Here is an 18462-nt window from a genome sequence, read left to right as displayed (position 1 = left end):
CCAAGTTTCCCTCTTTGTTCTCATCTTCTTCATCAGTCAACTTTTTTTCAGTTTAAGTACTGAATATATATGTATTTATGTTAATAGACATTATTTTTTAGAGCTGTTTTAGGTTTACAGAATACAAAGTAACCAAGAGTTTCCATTTCCTCCCTCCCACCACCAGTTTCTACATTACATCTTTCATTTATGTGGTAAATTTGTTAAGGTGATGAACCAGTATTGATACATTGTTATTAACTATATAGTCCATAGTCTACATTAAGGTTCTTGCTTTGTGTTATAAGATTATAGTATCATATAGATTATTAGTTTCACTGCCCTGAAAATCACCAGTTTTAATAGAGAAGTCAGGAAAGTATTAAATTTTTTGAGCTAATTTAGCTGCTTTGGTTAGTTACTGATAAATACATTTGCTCCACATTTCATTACAAGGGTTAGGAAAAAGAAAAAAGTTGTTCTTTGCCTTAAGAATCTACCTCATAAAATATGCAAGATTTGTGGTTTGCTTTAAGAAGCTATTAGGAGATTTAAAGACTGAAGCTATAGCTAGTTAAATATTTTGTTTTAATGTTTAAATGTTAATGCATAAAAAATTATTTAATGCTGAGATGTGTTTTTGAAAGGGGATGTATTTACAATCTGGGTGTTCTTCTGATTTGTATTCTGTTCTGTTTTGGAATTGTTGCCTCTCAGCTTCATTGGGTGTGGTATTCCTGGCTGGTATTTATGGGTCTCCTTGAAGAATGGCATCATCCCGTATCTTCGCTGTGCTGCATTGTTTTTCCACTATTTACTTGGAGTAACTCCACCTGAAGAACTGTTTACCAGTAAGTAGGAAAATGAAATCACAGAGTAGTAAATAGACATTTTTGTTACCTTCAACCTCAAGCAGCCAAAACCACTTCTTTATTCCTCACCTCTTTCATCAGTGTTCATTCCAAACATGTGTGTCCCTGCCCTGGTGTGGGTAAAAGGTGAGATCAGAAGCCAGATTAGCCTCATAATCTACAAAACCTATTCATGGCTCCTATCTATGTAGAACATTTGTATTTGAGCTTACAAAATGCCTTCATGCAGTATAGGACAGATAAGAAATTACAAAGATTGGTTGGTTTTAAAGAAAGAGAACTGTTTGGCTTTATAATATACTCTGATTCTTGAAGTTTGAACATTTGACTGTATCTATTATGAAATAAATAAAATGCTGCTGGGAAAGGCCTGTTGTGTTAACCGAGGCCCTGTGTATTTGAGTAACAGAATAATTTCCTTTCTTCTTTACTTGCCTTAAATCTGCATCAAGGTAGAGAAGGTTTCCTTGTGGCTTTGTATGGGTAAAAATCAGAAGGTTTGTATGATTTTGGAAGAGTCATTGAATTTCCTCTGAGATGCTTTCTTTTGTTCTTTCCTCAGATCAGCCTTAACAGGGTTCTTTACCTTGAACTCTGTTCAGTGGGGCTCATTAGATGTAGGTTTGTTTGTTCTGATTCTGTATAAATAGGATACTGCTTTCCAGGTGGTTGTCAGCACAAATTTGTGTTTTCATTCTTTAAAAAAGTATTTATTATCTTGTTGGTGCTGTCATATGGTAATGAATTTCAAGATAAAGTCCTTTCTTTTATTAGAGAGGAGATGAAATATAAGCCCACAGATAAATACATATAGTATAATGTCAAATGGTGATAAGTGCTACAAAGAAAAATACAGCAGGTCATGAGAATAGAGAATGCTGGGGCAGAGTCATGTTTGTGAGGAGACATTGAGCAGAGAGATCAAAAAGGACATGGCGTTGAACTGGATGGAGAGTTGAAGGAAGAGTATCGTAAGCAGAAGGAACAGTAAATGCAAAGTGTTTGCTTGATGTCATCAAAGAATAGTAGAGATGAGTGACTGAAGCTTAATGAACAGGGGGAGGCAGGTAAGAGATGAAGTCAGATCAGGTAGGGCCTTTATGCCACGATAATCACTTTGTATTTTGTCTTTTGGGTGTGGTTTGACGTTGGAGAAGTCTGATCAGGAGAATGACTCAAATCAGATTTTAAAAGATCACTGTGTCTTATTTGTCACCCACAGTTTTACAGAGTACAAAGTATACTCTGCATAGGCAGAATATAGAAATGAGCATAATCAGCGAAGAGACTCTAGACACAGGATGACCAGGTAAGAATAATGTACTTATTAAATATATTTTTGTTTTCTTGTAGATGCTGCAGAAGGAGAGTACAATGCACTCTGTAGCTATTTATCTTTACCCACAAATTTGTTCCTGCTTTTCCAGAAATATTGGGATACTGTGAGGCCCCTCCTCCAGAGGTACTGCAGGGATAAAATAATTGGATTATTATACAGTTTGGAAATTTTAAATTTAAAATACTTGCTAAGCTTTTAGATTGATTACTGTTGATTGAACGGGACGACAAAAACACACAAGGTTCCTAATTCACACACGGAAGAAGTTGGGAATAAGACCAGCAGCAATGTTCCACCATGACTGCCAATCATTGTGCTTAAGTTCCTCACAGCTGCTCTCATCCCAGTTTTAAATGGGGTGGAGGTGGTGGTGAAGTGAGGATAAGTCATGTTGTCAGCAGCCATACAGTCACAATTAAGCATCAGAAGAACCCAGAGTGGGGCAGCAATAGTAGCATATCTCATGGTAGCACATATCTTAGAAAGGTGACTGAGGAGGTAATAAAAGTCACAATGTAATATTACTCAGCCGTAAAAAGGAACACCTTTGAGTCAGTTCTAATGAGGTAGAACTTATTATACAGAGTGAAGTGAGTCAGAAAGAGAAAGATAAATATCATATTCTAACACATATATACAGAATCTAGAAAAATGGTACTGAAGAATCTGTTTACAGGGCAGCAGTGGAGAAATAGACATAGAGAATAGACTCATGGACATGGGGAGAGGGGAGGAGAGGGTGAGATGTAAGGAAAGAGTAACATGGAAACGTACATTACCATATGCAAAATAGATAGGCAACCAGAATTTGCCATATATCTCAGGAAACTCAAACAGGGGCTGTGTATCAACATAGAGGGGTGGGATGGGGAGGGAGATGGGAGGGAGGTTCAGAAGGGAGGGGATATATGTATACCTAAGGCTGGTTCGTGTTGAGGTTTGACAGAAAACAACAAAATTCTGTAAAGCAATTTTCCTTCAATAAAAAAAAATTAATTTTTTAAAAAGTCATTTGGTAACTCAAAAATGTATCCATTTAAATTTCCCATGGAGAAGTGTATTTTTCTTTTATTAAAGATTTCTTTGTACCCCCATACTTAATAGACCCTTCTGCTTGTTTACTCTCTACCCTTCAAATCTCTAGTCTCCTAACCCTATCTTTGCTACCACCATTTTTTATCTTTTTTTTTGAGATATAATTGACATATACCATGAATTTAATAGTCAGTTCTCATCATGTTACTCTGTTTCCACCATTAAAGATCCTGACATCCATTTCTGACACTTGGGGATGGTGTTTTTCCCACACATCCAGCAAGTAATTTTTCAGCATTAGCTGGGTGTCCTACAATTCAGCTCAGTATCTACCTGGAGATGGTGTCAGATCCCACAGGCTGAGGGTTCAGTCCTAAAAACATGACAACATCACATACTTCAGAAAGAACCAAGCTGTCACAAATCCAGGCTGTCTCCTGTGCTGACCAAAAGGCTATATAGTGTGATTAATTTATAGAGCAGCTCACAGAACTCAGAGAAACGTTTTCCCTACTAGGGCATCAGTAAAAGGTTATAACTCGGGGCCAGCCAGATAGAAGAGACACACAGGGCAAGGTATGGGGAAAAGGGAGCAGAACTTCCACACTCTCTGAGCACACCACTGTCCCCGAATTGACACGTGTTCCCCAACCTGGAAACTCTCCAAATGTGGTGAGATCTCCTAGCTACCAGCCCTCATACTTGTGTTCAGTCTTGGTTTGATAGACATAGGTTTAGCCCAAGTACTTCCATTTGTGACTTCTCGTCTCTTTTTTTAACATTATCAGTCACAGTATCACACTCATGATTTCCTTTAGTCTTTTCAGTTTTCTCCCCTTTTCTTTTTTCCTTTTTCTTTAATTGGCGTCTTGCTCCCTGCATGCTCAAGTCAGGATTTGTGTGAATGTCTGCCCATCTCTGGCCACCTTTCCATGTGTTCTCATCTCTTCTTTTGGGTGCTTTTCCGTGTTTCCTCATTTCTCATGAGGTAGTCTGATTTCCAGTATGATAAAAATGAATCAGATGGATCCAAAAAAATCAGTACCATGCTTTGTGTTGAGTACAATCACAGTAGGTTATACTAATTTTATTTTTATATTGTTGGAGTTGATACATTCTTAGCTTGCCATTCTAGTTTAGTGTTAAAGGTTCAAACTTTGAAACACAAAGTCTGTACCACTTCTGGCTCTGCTTGCCTCAAAGCCTTACCTCATTGTCTGCTCTGAAAGACAGGGAACTGACCTCTCTAGGCCATATTTCCCAGTTTCTGTTGTCAGTTGGCTTCAGCCTGTGGGAGGCACTGGCAGGATATTGGAGGCCAGGAGGAAGAGAGAAACCTATGTTTAGGTCACCTCTTTTTGCCTTGTGGGGCATCCCTGACAGTGGCTATAGCTCTTCCCTGCCTCTAGTTCCCACCAGAGGGGGACCCCATCCAGGGCCCAAGAGTGGGCTTTTGTCTAATACTCAGAAGTGAATTGTCTGAGGAGACACACGTGCTGCCAAAGCAAGAGACTTTATTGGGAGGGGGCGCCCAGGTGGAGAGCAGCAGGGTAAGAGAACTCAGAACTGCTCTGCCATGTCAGGTTTTATGGTAATTGAGTTAGTTTACGAGGTGTCTCTGGCCTATCACTCTGACTCAGGGTCCTTCCTGGTGACACCTACATCGCTCAGCCAAGATGGATTCTAGCAAGAAGGATTCTGGGAGGTCGGTGGGATGCATGGACTGGCTTCTCCTTTTGATTTTCCTGAATTATTCCGTTTGGTGGTAGCTTGTTAGTTCTGCATTCCTTATATGAGTTATAAGATAACTCATACAGGAGGATACTATAGTGCCTAGCCAGTGCAAGTGGTTTTGGTCACTGGTTCATCTGATACACCAGTGACCCTTAGCTCCAACAATACCATTCCAAAAATACTGTTTTGTTCCTCCAGCCTGGCAAGGGTAGTAGCTTCCTGTTACTGGCTGATCTTCTTGTTGCCTCCTTGCTTTTTTGTCTCCTGGTTGACTTCTCAGCCTTTCTGTCACCTTTATTTCCAATTTCTGGTATTAAATTCCCTCTTGTAAAATATTGAGCATAGTTTATGTTTTTCTAGTAATAGATAAACTCTTTAATAAAGAAATTTTTTTTTCCATTTATTTTTATTAGTTGGAGGCTAATTACTTTACATCATTGCAGTGGTTTTTGTCATACATTGAAATGAATTAGCCATGGATTTACATGTATTCCCCATCCCGGTCCCCCGTCCCACCTCCCTCTCCACCCGATCCCTCTGGGTCTTCCCAGTGCACCAGGCCTGAGCACTTGTCTCATGCACCCAACCTGGGCTGGTGATCTGTTTCACCCTAGATAATATACATGTTTCGATGCTGTTCTCTTGAAACATCCCACCCTTGCCTTCTCCCACAGAGTCCACAAGTCTGTTCTATACATCTGAGTCTCTTTTTCTGTTTTGCATATAGGGTTATCGTTACCATCTTTCTAAATTCCATATATATGTGTTAGTATACTGTAATGGTCTTTATCTTTCTGGCTTACTTCGCTCTGTATAATGGGCTCCAGTTTCATCCATCTCATTAGAACTGATTCAAATGAATTCTTTTTAATGGCTGAGTAATATTCCATTGTGTATATGTACCACAGCTTCCTCATCCATTCGTCTGCTGATGGGCATCTAGGTTGCTTCCATGTCCTGGCTATTATAAACAGTGCTGCGATGAACATTGGGGTGCACGTGTCTCTTTCAGATCTGATTTCCTTGGTGTGTATGCCCAGAAGTGGGATTGCTGGGTCATATGGCAGTTCTATTTCCAGCTTTTTAAGAAATCTCCACACTGTTTTCCATAGTGGCTGTACTAATTTGCATTCCCACCAACAGTGTAAGAGGGTTCCCTTTTCTTCCACACCCTCTCCAGCATTTATTGCTTGTAGACTTTTGGATAGCAGCCATCCTGACTGGCGTATAATGGTACCTCATTGTGGTTTTGATTTGCATTTCTCTGATAATGAGTGATGTTGAGCATCTTTTCATGTGTTTGTTAGCCATCTGTATGTCTTCCTTGGAGAAATGTCTGTTGAGTTCTTTGGCCCATTTTTTGATTGGGTCATTTATTTTTCTGGAGTTGAGCTGGAGGAGTTGCTTGTATATTTTTGAGATTAATCCTTTGTCTGTTGCTTCATTTGCTATTATTTTCTCCCAATCTGAGGGCTGTCTTTTCACCTTGCTTATAGTTTCCTTTGTTGTGCAAAAGCTTTTAAGTTTCATTAGGTCCAATTTGTTTATTTTTGCTTTTATTTCTAAAATTCTGGGATGTGGGTCATAGAGGATCCTGCTGTGATTTATGTCAGAGAGTGTTTTGCCTATGTTCTCCTCTAGGGGTTTTATAGTTTCTGGTCTTACATTTAGATCTTTAATCCATTTTGAGTTTATTTTTGTGTATGGTGTTAGAAAGTGTTCTAGTTTCATTCTTTTACAGGTGGTTGACCAGTTTTCCCAGCACCACTTGTTAAAGAGGTTGTCTTTTTTCCATTGTATATCCTTGCCTCCTTTGTCGAAAATAAGGTGACCATAGGTTCGTGGATTTATCTCTGGGCTTTCTATTCTGTTCCATTGATCTATATTTCTGTCTTTGTGCCAGTACCATACTGTCTTGATGACTGTGGCTTTGTAGTAGAGTCTGAAGTCAGGCAGGTTGATTCCTCCAGTTAAATTCTTCTTTCTCAGGATTACTTTGGCTATTCGAGGTTTTTTGTACTTCCATACAAATTGTGAAATTATTTGTTCTAGTTCTGTGAAAAATACCGTTGGTAGTTTGATAGGGATTGCATTGAATCTATAGATTGCTTTGGGTAGTATAGCCATTTTGACAATATTGATTCTTCCAATCCATGAACACGGTATATTTCTCCATCTGTTTGTGTCCTCTTTGATTTCTTTCATCAGTGTTTTATAGTTTTCTATGTATAGGTCTTTTGTTTCTTTAGGTAGATATACTCCTAAGTATTTTATTCTTTTTGTTGCAATGGTGAATGGTATTGTTTCCTTAATTTCTCTTTCTGTTTTCTCATTGTTAGTGTATAGGAATGCAAGAGATTTCTGTGTGTTAATTTTATATCCTGCAACTTTACTGTATTCATTGATTAGCTCTAGTAATTTTCTGGTAGAGTCTTTAGGGTTTTCTATGTAGAGGATCATGTCATCTGCAAACAGAGTTTCACTTCTTCTTTTCCTATCTGGACTCCTTTTACTTCTTTTTCTGCCCTGATTGCTGTGGCCAACACTTCCAAAACTATGTTGAATAGTAGTGGTGAGACTGGGCACCCTTGTCTTGTTCCTGATTTCAGGGGAAATGCTTTCAATTTTTCACCATTGAGGGTAATGCTTGCTGTGGGTTTGTCATATATAGCTTTTATTATGTTGAGGTATGTTCCTTCTATTCCTGCTTTCTGGAGAGTTTTAATCATAAATGGATGTTGAATTTTGTCAAAGGCTTTTTCTGCATCTATTGAGATAATCATATGGTTTTTATCTTTCAATTTGTTAATGTGGTGTATTACATTGATTGACTTGAGGATATTAAAGAATCCTTGCATTCCTGGGATAAAGCCCACTTGGTCATGATGTATGATTTTTTTAATATGTTGTTGGATTCTGTTTGCTAGAATTTTGTTAAGGATTTTTGCATCTATGTTCATCAGTGATATTGGCCTGTAGTTTTCTTTTTTTGTGGCATCTTTGTCTGGTTTTAGAATTAGGGTGATGGTGGCCTCATAGAATGAGTTTGGAAGTTTACCTTCTTCTGCAATTTTCTGGAAGAGTTTGAGTAAGATAGGTGTTAGCTCTTCTCTAAATTTTTGGTAGAATTCAGCTGTGAAGCCATCTGGTCCTGGGCTTTTGTTTGCTGGAAGATTTCTGATTACAGTTTCGATTTCCTTGCTTGTGGTCGTTTTTGTTAAGATCTTCTATTTCTTCCTGGTTCAGTTTTGGAAAGTTATACTTCTCTAAGAACTTGTCCATTTCTTCCAAGTTGTCCATTTTATTGGCATAGAGCTGCTGGTAGTAGTCTCTTATGATCCTTTGTATTTCAGTGTTGTCTGTTGTGATCTCTCCATTTTCATTTCTAATTTTGTTAATTTGGTTCTTCTCCCTTTGTTTCTTGATGAGTCTTGCTAATGGTTTGTCAATTTTGTTTATTTTTTCAAAAAACCAGCTTTTAGCTTTGTTAATTTTTGCTATGATCTCTTTAGTTCCTTTTGCATTTATTTCTGCCCTAATTTTTAAGATTTCTTTCCTTCTACTAACCCTGGGGTTCTTCATTTCTTCCTCCTCTAGTTGCTTTAGGTGTAGAGTTAGGTTATTTATTTGACTTTTTTCTTGTTTCTTGAGGTAGGCCTGTAATGCTCTGAATCTTCCCCTTAGCACTGCTTTTACAGTGTCCCATAGGTTTTGGGTTGTTGTGTTTTCATTTTCATTCATTTCTATGCATATTTTGATTTCTTTTTTGATTTCTTCTATGATTTGTTGGTTATTCAGAAGCGTGTTGTTTAGCCTCCATATGTTTGAATTTTTAATAATTTTTTTCCTATAATTGAGATCTAATCTTACTGCACTGTGGTCAGAAAAGATGACTGGAATGATTTCAATCTTTTTGAATTTACCAAGACTAGATTTATGGCCCAGGATGTGATCTATTCTGGAGAAGGTTCCATGTGCACTTGAGAAAAAGGTGAAGTTGATTGTTTTGGGGTGAAACGTCCTATAGATGTCAGGTCTAGCTGGTCCATTGTGTCCTTTAAAGTTTGTGTTTCCTTGTTCATTTTCTGTTTAGTTGATCTATCCATAGTTGTGAGTGGGGTATTAAAGTCTCCTACTATTATTGTGTTACTATTAATTTCCTATTTCATACTCATTAGCGTTTGCCTTACATATTGTGGTGCTCCTATGTTGGGTGCATATATATTTATAATTGTTATATCATCTTCTTGGATTGATCCTTTGATCATTATGTAGTGTCCATCTTTGTCTCTTTTCACAGACTTAATTTGAAAGTCTATTTTATCTGATATGAGTATTGCGACTCCTGCTTTCTTTTGGTCTCCGTTTGCGTGGAATATTTTTTTCCAGCCCTTCACTTTTAGTCTGTATGTGTCCCTTGCTTTGAGGTGGGTCTCTTGTAGACAGCATATATAGGGGTCTTGCTTTTGTATCCATTCAGCCAGCCTTTGTCTTTTGGTTGGGGCATTCAACCCATTTACATTTAAGGTAATTATTGATAGGTATGGTCCCGTTGCCATTTATTTTGTTGTTTGGGGTTCACGTTTATACCACCTTTCTGTGTTTCCTGTCTAGAGAAGATCCTTTAGTATTTGTTGAAGAGCTGGTTTGGTGGTGCTGAATTCTCTCAGCTTTTGCTTGTCTGTAAAGCTTTTGAATTCTCCTTCGTATCTGAATGAGATCCTTGCTGGGTAGAGTAATCTAGGTTGTAGGTTATTCTCTTTCATTACTTTAAGTATGTCCTGCCATTCCCTTCTGGCCTGAAGGGTTTCTATTGATAGATCAGCTGTTATCCTTATGGGAATCCGTTTGTGTGTTATTTGTTGTTTCTCCCTTGCTGCTTTTAATATTTGTTCTTTGTGTTTGATCTTTGTTAATTTGATTAATATGTGTCTTGGGGTGTTTCGCCTTGGGTTTATCCTGTTTGGGACTCTCTGGGCTTCTTGGACTTGGGTGGCTATTTCCTTCCCCATTTTAGGGAAGTTTTCAGCTATTATCTCCTCGAGTATCTTCTCATGGCCTTTCTTTTTGTCTTCTTCTTCTGGGACTCCTATGATTCGAATGTTGGGGCGTTTCACATTGTCCCAGAGGTCCCTGAGGTTGTCCTCATTTCTTTTGATTCTTTTTTCTTTTTTCCTCTCTGCTTCATTATTTCCACCATTTTATCTTCTAACTCACTTATCCTATCTTCTGTCTCTGTTATTCTACTTATGGTTCCCTCCAGAGTGTTTTTGATCTCATTTATTTCATTATTAATTTTTAATTGACTTTTTTTTATTTCTTCTAAGTCCTTGTTAAACATTTCTTGCATCTTCTCAATCTTTGTCTCCAGGCTATTTATTTGTAACTCCATTTTGTTTTCAAGATTTTGGATCATTTTTACTATCATTATTCTAAATTCTTTTTCAGGTAGTTTCCCTATTTCCTCCTCTTTTGTTTGACTTGGTGGGCTTTTTTCATGTTCCTTTAGCTGTTGGGTATTTCTCTGCCTTTTCATCTTGTTTAGATTGCTGTGTCTGGAGTGGGCTTTCTGTATTCTTGTGGTCTGAGGTTCCTTTTTATTGTGGAAGTTTTATCCTGTGGGTGGGGTTGGACGATTGGTTTGTCAAGGTTTCCTGGTTAGGGAAGCTTGTGTCAGCGTTCTGGTGCGTGGAATTGGATTTCTTCTCTCTGGAGTGCAATGGAGTGTCCAGTAATGAGTTTTGCGATGGGTCTTTGTGTTAGGTGTGACTTTGGAGAGCCTGTATGTTGACACTCAGGTCTACGTTCCTGCATTGCTAAAGAATTTGCGTGGTATGTCTTGTACTGGAGCTTATTGGCTTTTGGGTGGTGGTTGGTTTTGGTGTAGGTATGGAAGCTTTTGGATGGTCTCTTATTCCTTAATGTTCCATGTAGTCAGGAGTTTTCTGGTTTTCTCAGGATTTGGGCTCAAGTCTCCTGCCTCTGGATTTCAGTTTTATTCTTCCAATAGTCTCAAGACTTCTCCAACTATACAGCACTGATAATAAAACTTCTAGGTTAATGGTGAAAGGATTCTCCACTGTGAGACAACCAGAGAGGTTCACAGAGTTACATGAAGAATAGGAGAGGGAGGAAGGAGATAGAGGTGAGCAGGAGGAGAAAAAGGGGACTCAAGAGGAGACAGATCTACGCAGTTATCTGTTCCCAAAGTGTTCTCCGTAGCCCAGACACCCACAAAGATTCACAGAGTTGGATTGGTAAGAGAAGGGGAATGGAGGAAATAGAGGTGTTCTGAGGTAGAAAACAGAGAGTCAAAAGTGGAAGAGTAATCACCACACTCCTGAATAGAAATGGGAACTGAATATTGGATTCTTAAATGACCAAAATTTATATCACATACTACTGAAAAACAAAGATTAAAAATCTAGTGTAGAGGTTAGACTCTTTGAAATACAATATTTAAAAACAAAAACAAAAACACAAAAAAAATTTAGAACTGTATATGAAGTTTGGTTTAAATATAGGGTTTCTCTCTCTCTTTTTTTTTTTGGCAAGGTTATAGTGAAATGAAAATGAAAATTAAGTAATAATAGAGGAGTATTAGAGGACTTTAAAAGGAAATAGGAGGGAGGGGGGACTGGGATGGGGTGTACATGTAAATCCATGGCTAAGTCATATCAATGTATAACAAAAACTACTGTAATGATGTAAAGTAATTAGCCTCCAACTAATAAAAATTTAAAAAAAAATAAATAAAAATAAAAGGAAATAGGAGAGAAAAACAAGAAAAAGAAAAAAAAATTTTTTTCCCTAATTAAAAAAATCATAAAAATATATGAAAATGAAAGTTGAGGAGTAATGGGAGAGTAATAGGGAATTTTAAAAGAAAATAAAAGAGAAAAAATTAAAAAGAAAGAAAAAAAAACTTTTTTTTAATTGAAAAAATATATATACATATATATCTAGGAATTTCTCTGGAGTTGTTGCGGTCAGCGTAGGTTCAGTTCAATTTCAGATAGCTCCTCTTTCCAGCTTACACTTCTCGATATCTGTAGGCCCCTTCCGGTGTAGGCAGTGTTACCTTCAGGGATTTTAATCTGTTGCACCGGTCCTTTCTGAAGTGGTTCCCTTTGTTTATTTGGCTTCTGTTTGCCGTCTCTTTGGTGTCTAATTTCCGCCCTGACACAGGCGGGCGGAGGTGATCTCTTATTTAGGTTCTCTAGTTCAGTTCAGTCCTGCTACGGGGAGGGCGAGGCACTGCAGACAGATACCGCTCTGTGTGGATAGCACTCACCGTGTTCCGGCCACACTGGGTTTGCCCCGCTCACGGGTGTCTGTGCTTTCGCCGTCTACACTTCTTAGGCTCCCAGCTGCTCTATATGGAGCGGGCCCTGCGTTGAGTGCGGTTCCAGTTTTCGGGTACTCCACAAAAGCGCAGATTCGGTTGCGCCTGCGTTTTGTGCCTTCCCCAGCCTGAGCGGTTCAGGCAGCCAGGGGCTTGGGCGTACTCTCCCCGGTTGCGGCACGCCTTTTCCCTTCGCGGCGAGCTGCTCAGGCAGCCAGAGGCTTGGGCACAATCTCCCTGGGTATGGCGCGCTTTTTCCCTCCGCGGCCCCAGCACGCACCGCCAGTCGGGTCTCAGGAAGTCTTTAGATAGAACCCGGAGGCCTGTTTGCAGTGTGGGAGGGGGTGGCTTCTCAGGGGCTGAGTTTGCCCTTTTCCCCTCCCCCCTGCCTCCTACCTCCAGCGGGGATGGGCCGGCTCTTCTCTGGAGTTTCTGTCCCTTTGTTTTGCGAACCGCCGGCAGTGTGTTTGGGCCAGTTAATTTTGACCCTTGCTATCCCACAGTTTAAAAAAGCTCCCTCCAATTGCTCTCAGGGTCTTCGGGCCGGTCCTTACCCTAAGCAATGCCGCCCGCTCCTCTCCGTTCCGCCCCGCTTGTTGCTGGCGGGTACGGGCGTCTGGGGTACTTTTCTGCTGGGAGTTGCTTTTAGGCACGTAATCTGTGGTCCTTGTTTAATTTTTCCTCCCAGTTAGAATGCCGAAAACTTCCCCCAGTCCCGCCAGTGAGAGGGTTTCCTATTGGAAACTTCCTGTATTAAGACTCCCTTCCCGGGACGGGTCTCCGTCCGTAGCTCTTTTATCTTTTATATTTTGTCCTACCTCCCTTCGAAGACAATGGGCTGCTTTTCTGGGCGCCTGATGTCCTCTGCTAGCGATCATAAGTTGTTTTGTGAAATTTGCTCAGCATTCAAATGTTCTTTCGATGAATTTGTAGGGGAGAAAGTGGTTTCCCCATCCTATTCCTCCGCCATCTTGGCTCCTTAATAAAGAAATCAATAGAAAATTTGGGGGAGGATAAATAGGAAGACATAGAAAAAGAAGGGGAGAAAAGAAAAGGAGAAGAAAGAAGAGGCACCATGTAAGGTAAAAAGTCTAGCAGAGAGCACATGGAAAGAAAGGGCCAAGAGGTTTAGAAAGGATGGCTCGATGAATATTGCACTAAAGTCATGATGACCCATTTGCTTTTCTCTCTGCTTCCCAACACTTTTGTTTTTTGAAAAAATTTTCATTCCATTATTTCCTCAACAGCTTAAAGTTCAAATTCCCTAAATTTATTATTTTCCCCCACAGCACTAAACCACCCTTTATACCACAAGTGAAGTTTTTTTTTGGGGTTTTCTAAAATGCGGCCCGGCCCCCCACCCGGGTCTCCCCCAAGGGGGGGGAATTTATATTTTCTTTTTTTAACACCTTAATTTCCATTTGTTTCCAACATTAAAAAATTAATTCTTTGGTTTCAGGTTTCCCTAAAAATCCCTTACCCCTTCCCCTTGTTTTCGAATTCCTTATTTTTCATGTTTTTGGAAAAAAATTTGCCTCTTTTAATTTTCCATCACCATTAAAATCCAAAACTTTTCATAAATTTACTTTTCCATTTTTAAAGAACCCCCACTTCCCCTCCCCTTTTTTTTTATTTTTTCCATATTCGGAAAATTCTTCCCCCTGACCTTGACTTAAGGTTGAAACTGCAGTTTAAATTTTTTCTTTGTAGGAAAACAATGTTTTCCCCACAATTCCTGTTTCCCTTTAAAAAAACTATTTGGAAAATCCCATAAAAGAGGAGGTAAAAAAAAAGAAAAAGCCCCATTGGTAAAAAATTTTCGAACCCTTTGAAAAAGGGCAAAATTTGGGTTTGCTACTAAAAATTGACAAATAGATGATACCCATTTTTTCTTTTTCCACATCTTTCCTTCCTACAAATGTTTTGAACAAAAACACAATTTCTTTTTTATTGGGCCACCCTCTTGTTTTTTAAAAATAATTATAATCATTTACTACCTGTTTCTTTTAATGGAACTTTTACTTTCTTTAAAACGGAAAATTTCCACTTGCCTAAAATTAATTTTTTCTCAAACTTTTTCCCTTTATATTTTCAAACCCAGTAACGTTCCTTAATAATCCAAAAGGCAAAGGAAAGTGGTGGAGCAACATTAGACATAAAAATTCATTAAAATTAAAAGGAAAAAAAATAAAAAAACACCCCCTGTCCCTTCCTCCTTTTCTAAACAGATTTACTAAATTTCCCAACTTTTAAGTTTTCTAAACTACAAAATAATTTTTTCTAATGTTTAAATTTTTTTAAACTAACCAGGTAATACCCTTCTAAGAAAAACCCATTTAAAGGATTTAGATTTTCTCTCCCCCGGGCCCATTGTACCACAAAGAGGGTTAAAATAAAAAATTTTGGGAAACTCAAAAAATTAAATTTTTCGGAAATATGCTTGTTTTCCCCGGGTGGATCCAACCGAGCTAAAGATTTCACTTAAAGTAGAAAGGGGGGCCCCAATTCAAGAAAAGAAAAAAAAAAAACAAGCAAAAAAAGGAAAAAAAATTAATTTTATGGAGTAAGCTCTAAAAATTCCAAAAAGGGCAAGGAGACTTCGTTTCAATTATGTTCCCCCTTTATTGAGCAAAAAAAATTTTCACTAATCCCGGGCTAAAAATCTGGTGTTAAGGGGAGAAAAAAAAACATTTAAAAATGTTTGTTGTTTTGTTTTTGTTTTCTTTTTGGCCTCCCCCCTTAAGCTTAAATCAATAAATTTTTCACAATACTGGGCTTCCTACCCAACCCCTCCCTTTATTTTAAAAGGTATTAGACTGAGGGACAAAAATTACCTCGTTTAAACCCCAAACTCCAACATTTTGCCTTCCTAGAGCCCTTTAAAAGGGCCTCACACCTGAAAAGAAAAAAGAACTAATTATATCTTTTAAGTTTTTTAAAGCCTCTTTATAAAAATTTGGCAGCAAAATTATGGAAAAATTTTAAACCAACAAGGGGCTTTCTTGGGATCTAAAAAAAGTTTTTCCATTTTGTTTTACTGTCCTTTCTTGTCATAAACCAGGGTTTAATTCCTACTGAAAACAGGAAAAAATTATTTTAAAAAAAACCCAAAAAGCAATATGCCATGATTTACAAATTTTAAAAATTTAAATTTTATACTTCCTGTTAATAAGACCAAAAGCCCCATTTCTAAATAAAAAATTTTTTTTTTTTTTTAGCACCCAAAAATTTGTTATTACCCCACTAGGGTTTCTAACTGTGAAGAATATTAACATACTTAAATTTGTTAATTTCAAAGTGGCTTAGGAAGGGTTAACTAACTCTTTTTAAAAAATGGAGCACCCACCAGAAAACCTTGTTTCATAAGTAAAATTCCCCCCTCCGTCCCTTGGTCTTGATAAACATACCTGGGCCCGCAATATTATTAAAGTTTGTACAAAACTGAAACCTTTGAGCTTGGACCAGAATCTCCCAAAGGGACCATTTCTAAGCCAAAACATTTTTTTTATTTCCTTTTTTTTAACCAATTTTTAATATTTTAATATTAAGCTTTGGTGTTTCCTTTTCCTGTTTGTATTGTCTTAAAAAAAATTCAATTCATGCCCTTTTTAATTTTTTTGGTAATTAAAATTTTTAAATTTGGAATTTTAAATTACTTTTAAACTTTAAAACTCTTCTTTCCCTTAAATATGAATTTCCCTCTTTTAATTTCTTAAATCTCAACGAAAGTTTTTATTTTTTTTACCAAAACCTCCAAGGCCCGGGAAAAAGGTCCATGGTGGTTGTTCCCTTTGTTTTAAATTTGCTTCATGATTAAAACATTTTGGTTGTTTGATTTTTAGTATTTTAAAGATTTTAATAGGCCCCAATTTTTACATGCTGTTGTTGGTTTTTTTTTGTTTAACAAACCCTCTATTTCAGACCCTTAATTTTTTAATTTTCCCAAATTGTAATAAAATCCCATATTTTTTTTGGGGCCCATGTGCTGGTAATAAGAATTTTCAAAGAAAAAATACAAGAATAAAATACCATTTTTTTTTTGGTTAGACGGAATTAACAAATGTACAAAAGACATTAATCTAAAAGGGACAGACCCTACCATTTTTTTTTGGACTTTTTCCCTTCTTAAAATATTTGCCTACAAAACAGTTGGCAAATAAGTTTATTTACAAAACATACATTATTGTAGCCTCTTGAATTTTGTACAATTATTAAAAAAAAAAATTTAAACTTTTTTTTTTTACTTTAATTTTGCCCTCTTTCTGTGATATACAAATTTGAAAAATTTGCTAATTTTCTTTTCTCCCCACAAAGGGGTTAAATTTTAAATAAGAGCATTAATTTTAGAACCATTTTGGGTGTTGTTCTTAACAAATTTAATTTGTTTGTACATTGCCTTCATCAAATTTATTGTCATATTAAACAAAATTTTCATTTTGGTTTGGTTTTTCCAAAATTTTTAACTATTAAAAATAAATTTTTAGGTGTTGTCAGGGAGTGTTTGACGGGAGGATAACTATGTGCTGTCTCTCATGAGTCCTCAGTCCCTCTTCAAGCGGAACAGCACGCTGCTCCCAGGGACTGAGGTCATTGTGTGAGGCAAGCTTGGGTCGCCTTTAGTAAACATTCTCTTTAAGACAAAACTGCTTAGTCCCCTTCCCCTTTCTTGAGATATGGATTGTCTCCTGACCTTGTGACTAACATTACTCCTTGTTCCCTTGGGAACCGTTGCAGTATGTTTGGTTTGCTGAACTCTATCATTCCTGAAAGAAGTTTCTTGTACTGCAGCCTGTATATACTCATAGAAAAATCATTAAAGCACTTTTGTTCATTAAGCTTAGGTCCCCGGGTCTTTTTTGTGTGTCTCTCTCTCTCTCTTTTCTCTCTCTCTCTATCTTTTTCTGGCTGACTCTCTGGAGTGTGGAGACCCGTCGTGCTCACTTTTCTGCCCGGGCTTCTAAGACCCCCTAGAGAGGGCGCCTGGTACCTTGGTGAGTATGCAAGCCCTGTGTCAAGGACAATATTGGTCCTCTGTGTAAACCAAGGGATATTAGCCTCCTTCTCTCTTTTACTTTCTGATCGTCGACTCCGTACCACCAGGTTCCGGTCCATTGAAGGACCCCAACAGGATTGTTCATTGCTAATGTATTTAAGCACAACTGATTTTTGTCTGTTGATCTTGTACCCTGCAACTTTGCTGGGTGTCCATAGGGATGACAAGCCAAGTTTAGCTTGAATTAATTCCAACTTAATTTCTATAGCATACATTAACTCTCTTTCTTCCTGATTCTTTCTCCCCTCTTATTGTTGTTGAAATCACAGACTTAACATTTTTATACACTATTTGCCTGTTAACATAGATTTGAAATGATTGCTTTATGTATTTGCCTTTTAAATCATACAGGCAACAAAAAGGAGTTTTGTATCAAAAATGACAATAACATTAGCTTTTATGATAGCTTTTTTTACCTTTACCAGTTATCTGTTTTTTACCTTCAAGTTACCTTTCGTGTTCTTTTGCTTTACCATGAAGAACTCTCTTTAGGATTTCTTGTAGGACGGACCTGCTAACAGTGGACTAGTGTGGAAATGTCTTAATTTCTTTCTTATTTTTAAAGGATTGTTTTGCCTGATAACAGATTCTTGGTTGATAGTTTTTTTAGTTTGAGCATATTAAATGTATCATCATGCTATTTTCTAGCCTCCACAGTTTCTGATGAGAAACCAGCAGTTGATTTTATTGAGGAGCTCTCAAACTTCTCTCTTTGTCTTGGCTTTTAACAGTTTGGTTATAACATGCCTAAGTGTGGATCTCTGAATTTATCCTGCTTGTAATTCAGTTTGATATTTGGATGTGTAGACTCATATATTTCAACATATTTGGGAAGTTGTTAGCCATTATTTGTATTTCTTCAAATTTTCTTTCCTCTCTATTTATCTTGGACTTCTGTAATGCATGTGTATATTATTATGCATGATGGTGTTCCATTAATGCCTCAGGCTCTGTTCCTTTTTCTTCATCCTTTTTTATTGGCCCATTCCTCTAACTCTGTAATTTCAGTTGCCTTGCCTTAAAATTCACTAGGAACCTACAGAGGAACCTGGAATTGAATAGGAACGTGGAATGTTAGGTCCATGAACCAAGGCAAATTGGAGGT

At 37.7% G+C, this 18462-nt stretch overlaps 1 protein-coding gene across 3 annotated transcripts in view; it reads left to right on the top strand.

Annotated features, from left to right (window-relative positions):
* The window catches only part of LOC110146094 (E3 ubiquitin-protein ligase UBR1), a 120408-nt gene extending 117383 nt beyond the window's left edge, over window positions 1-3025 (top strand). For all 3 annotated transcript variants that reach the window (XM_070469083.1, XM_070469085.1, XM_070469084.1), the window contains 2 exons: window positions 697-830; window positions 2205-3025. In XM_070469083.1, coding sequence (XP_070325184.1) covers window positions 697-830; window positions 2205-2389 — 319 coding nt within the window. In that variant the 3' untranslated portion in view covers window positions 2390-3025. The remainder of the gene's footprint in view (window positions 1-696; window positions 831-2204) is intronic.
* The last annotated feature ends 15437 nt before the right edge of the window (window positions 3026-18462 follow it).

Source organism: Odocoileus virginianus, chromosome 6 (assembly GCF_023699985.2).
Source record: "Odocoileus virginianus isolate 20LAN1187 ecotype Illinois chromosome 6, Ovbor_1.2, whole genome shotgun sequence".
NCBI classification, from domain to species: Eukaryota; Metazoa; Chordata; class Mammalia; order Artiodactyla; family Cervidae; genus Odocoileus; species Odocoileus virginianus.
The sequence above is the reverse complement of the archived record's forward strand: the minus strand, read 5'-3'. Positions and strand labels throughout refer to the sequence as shown.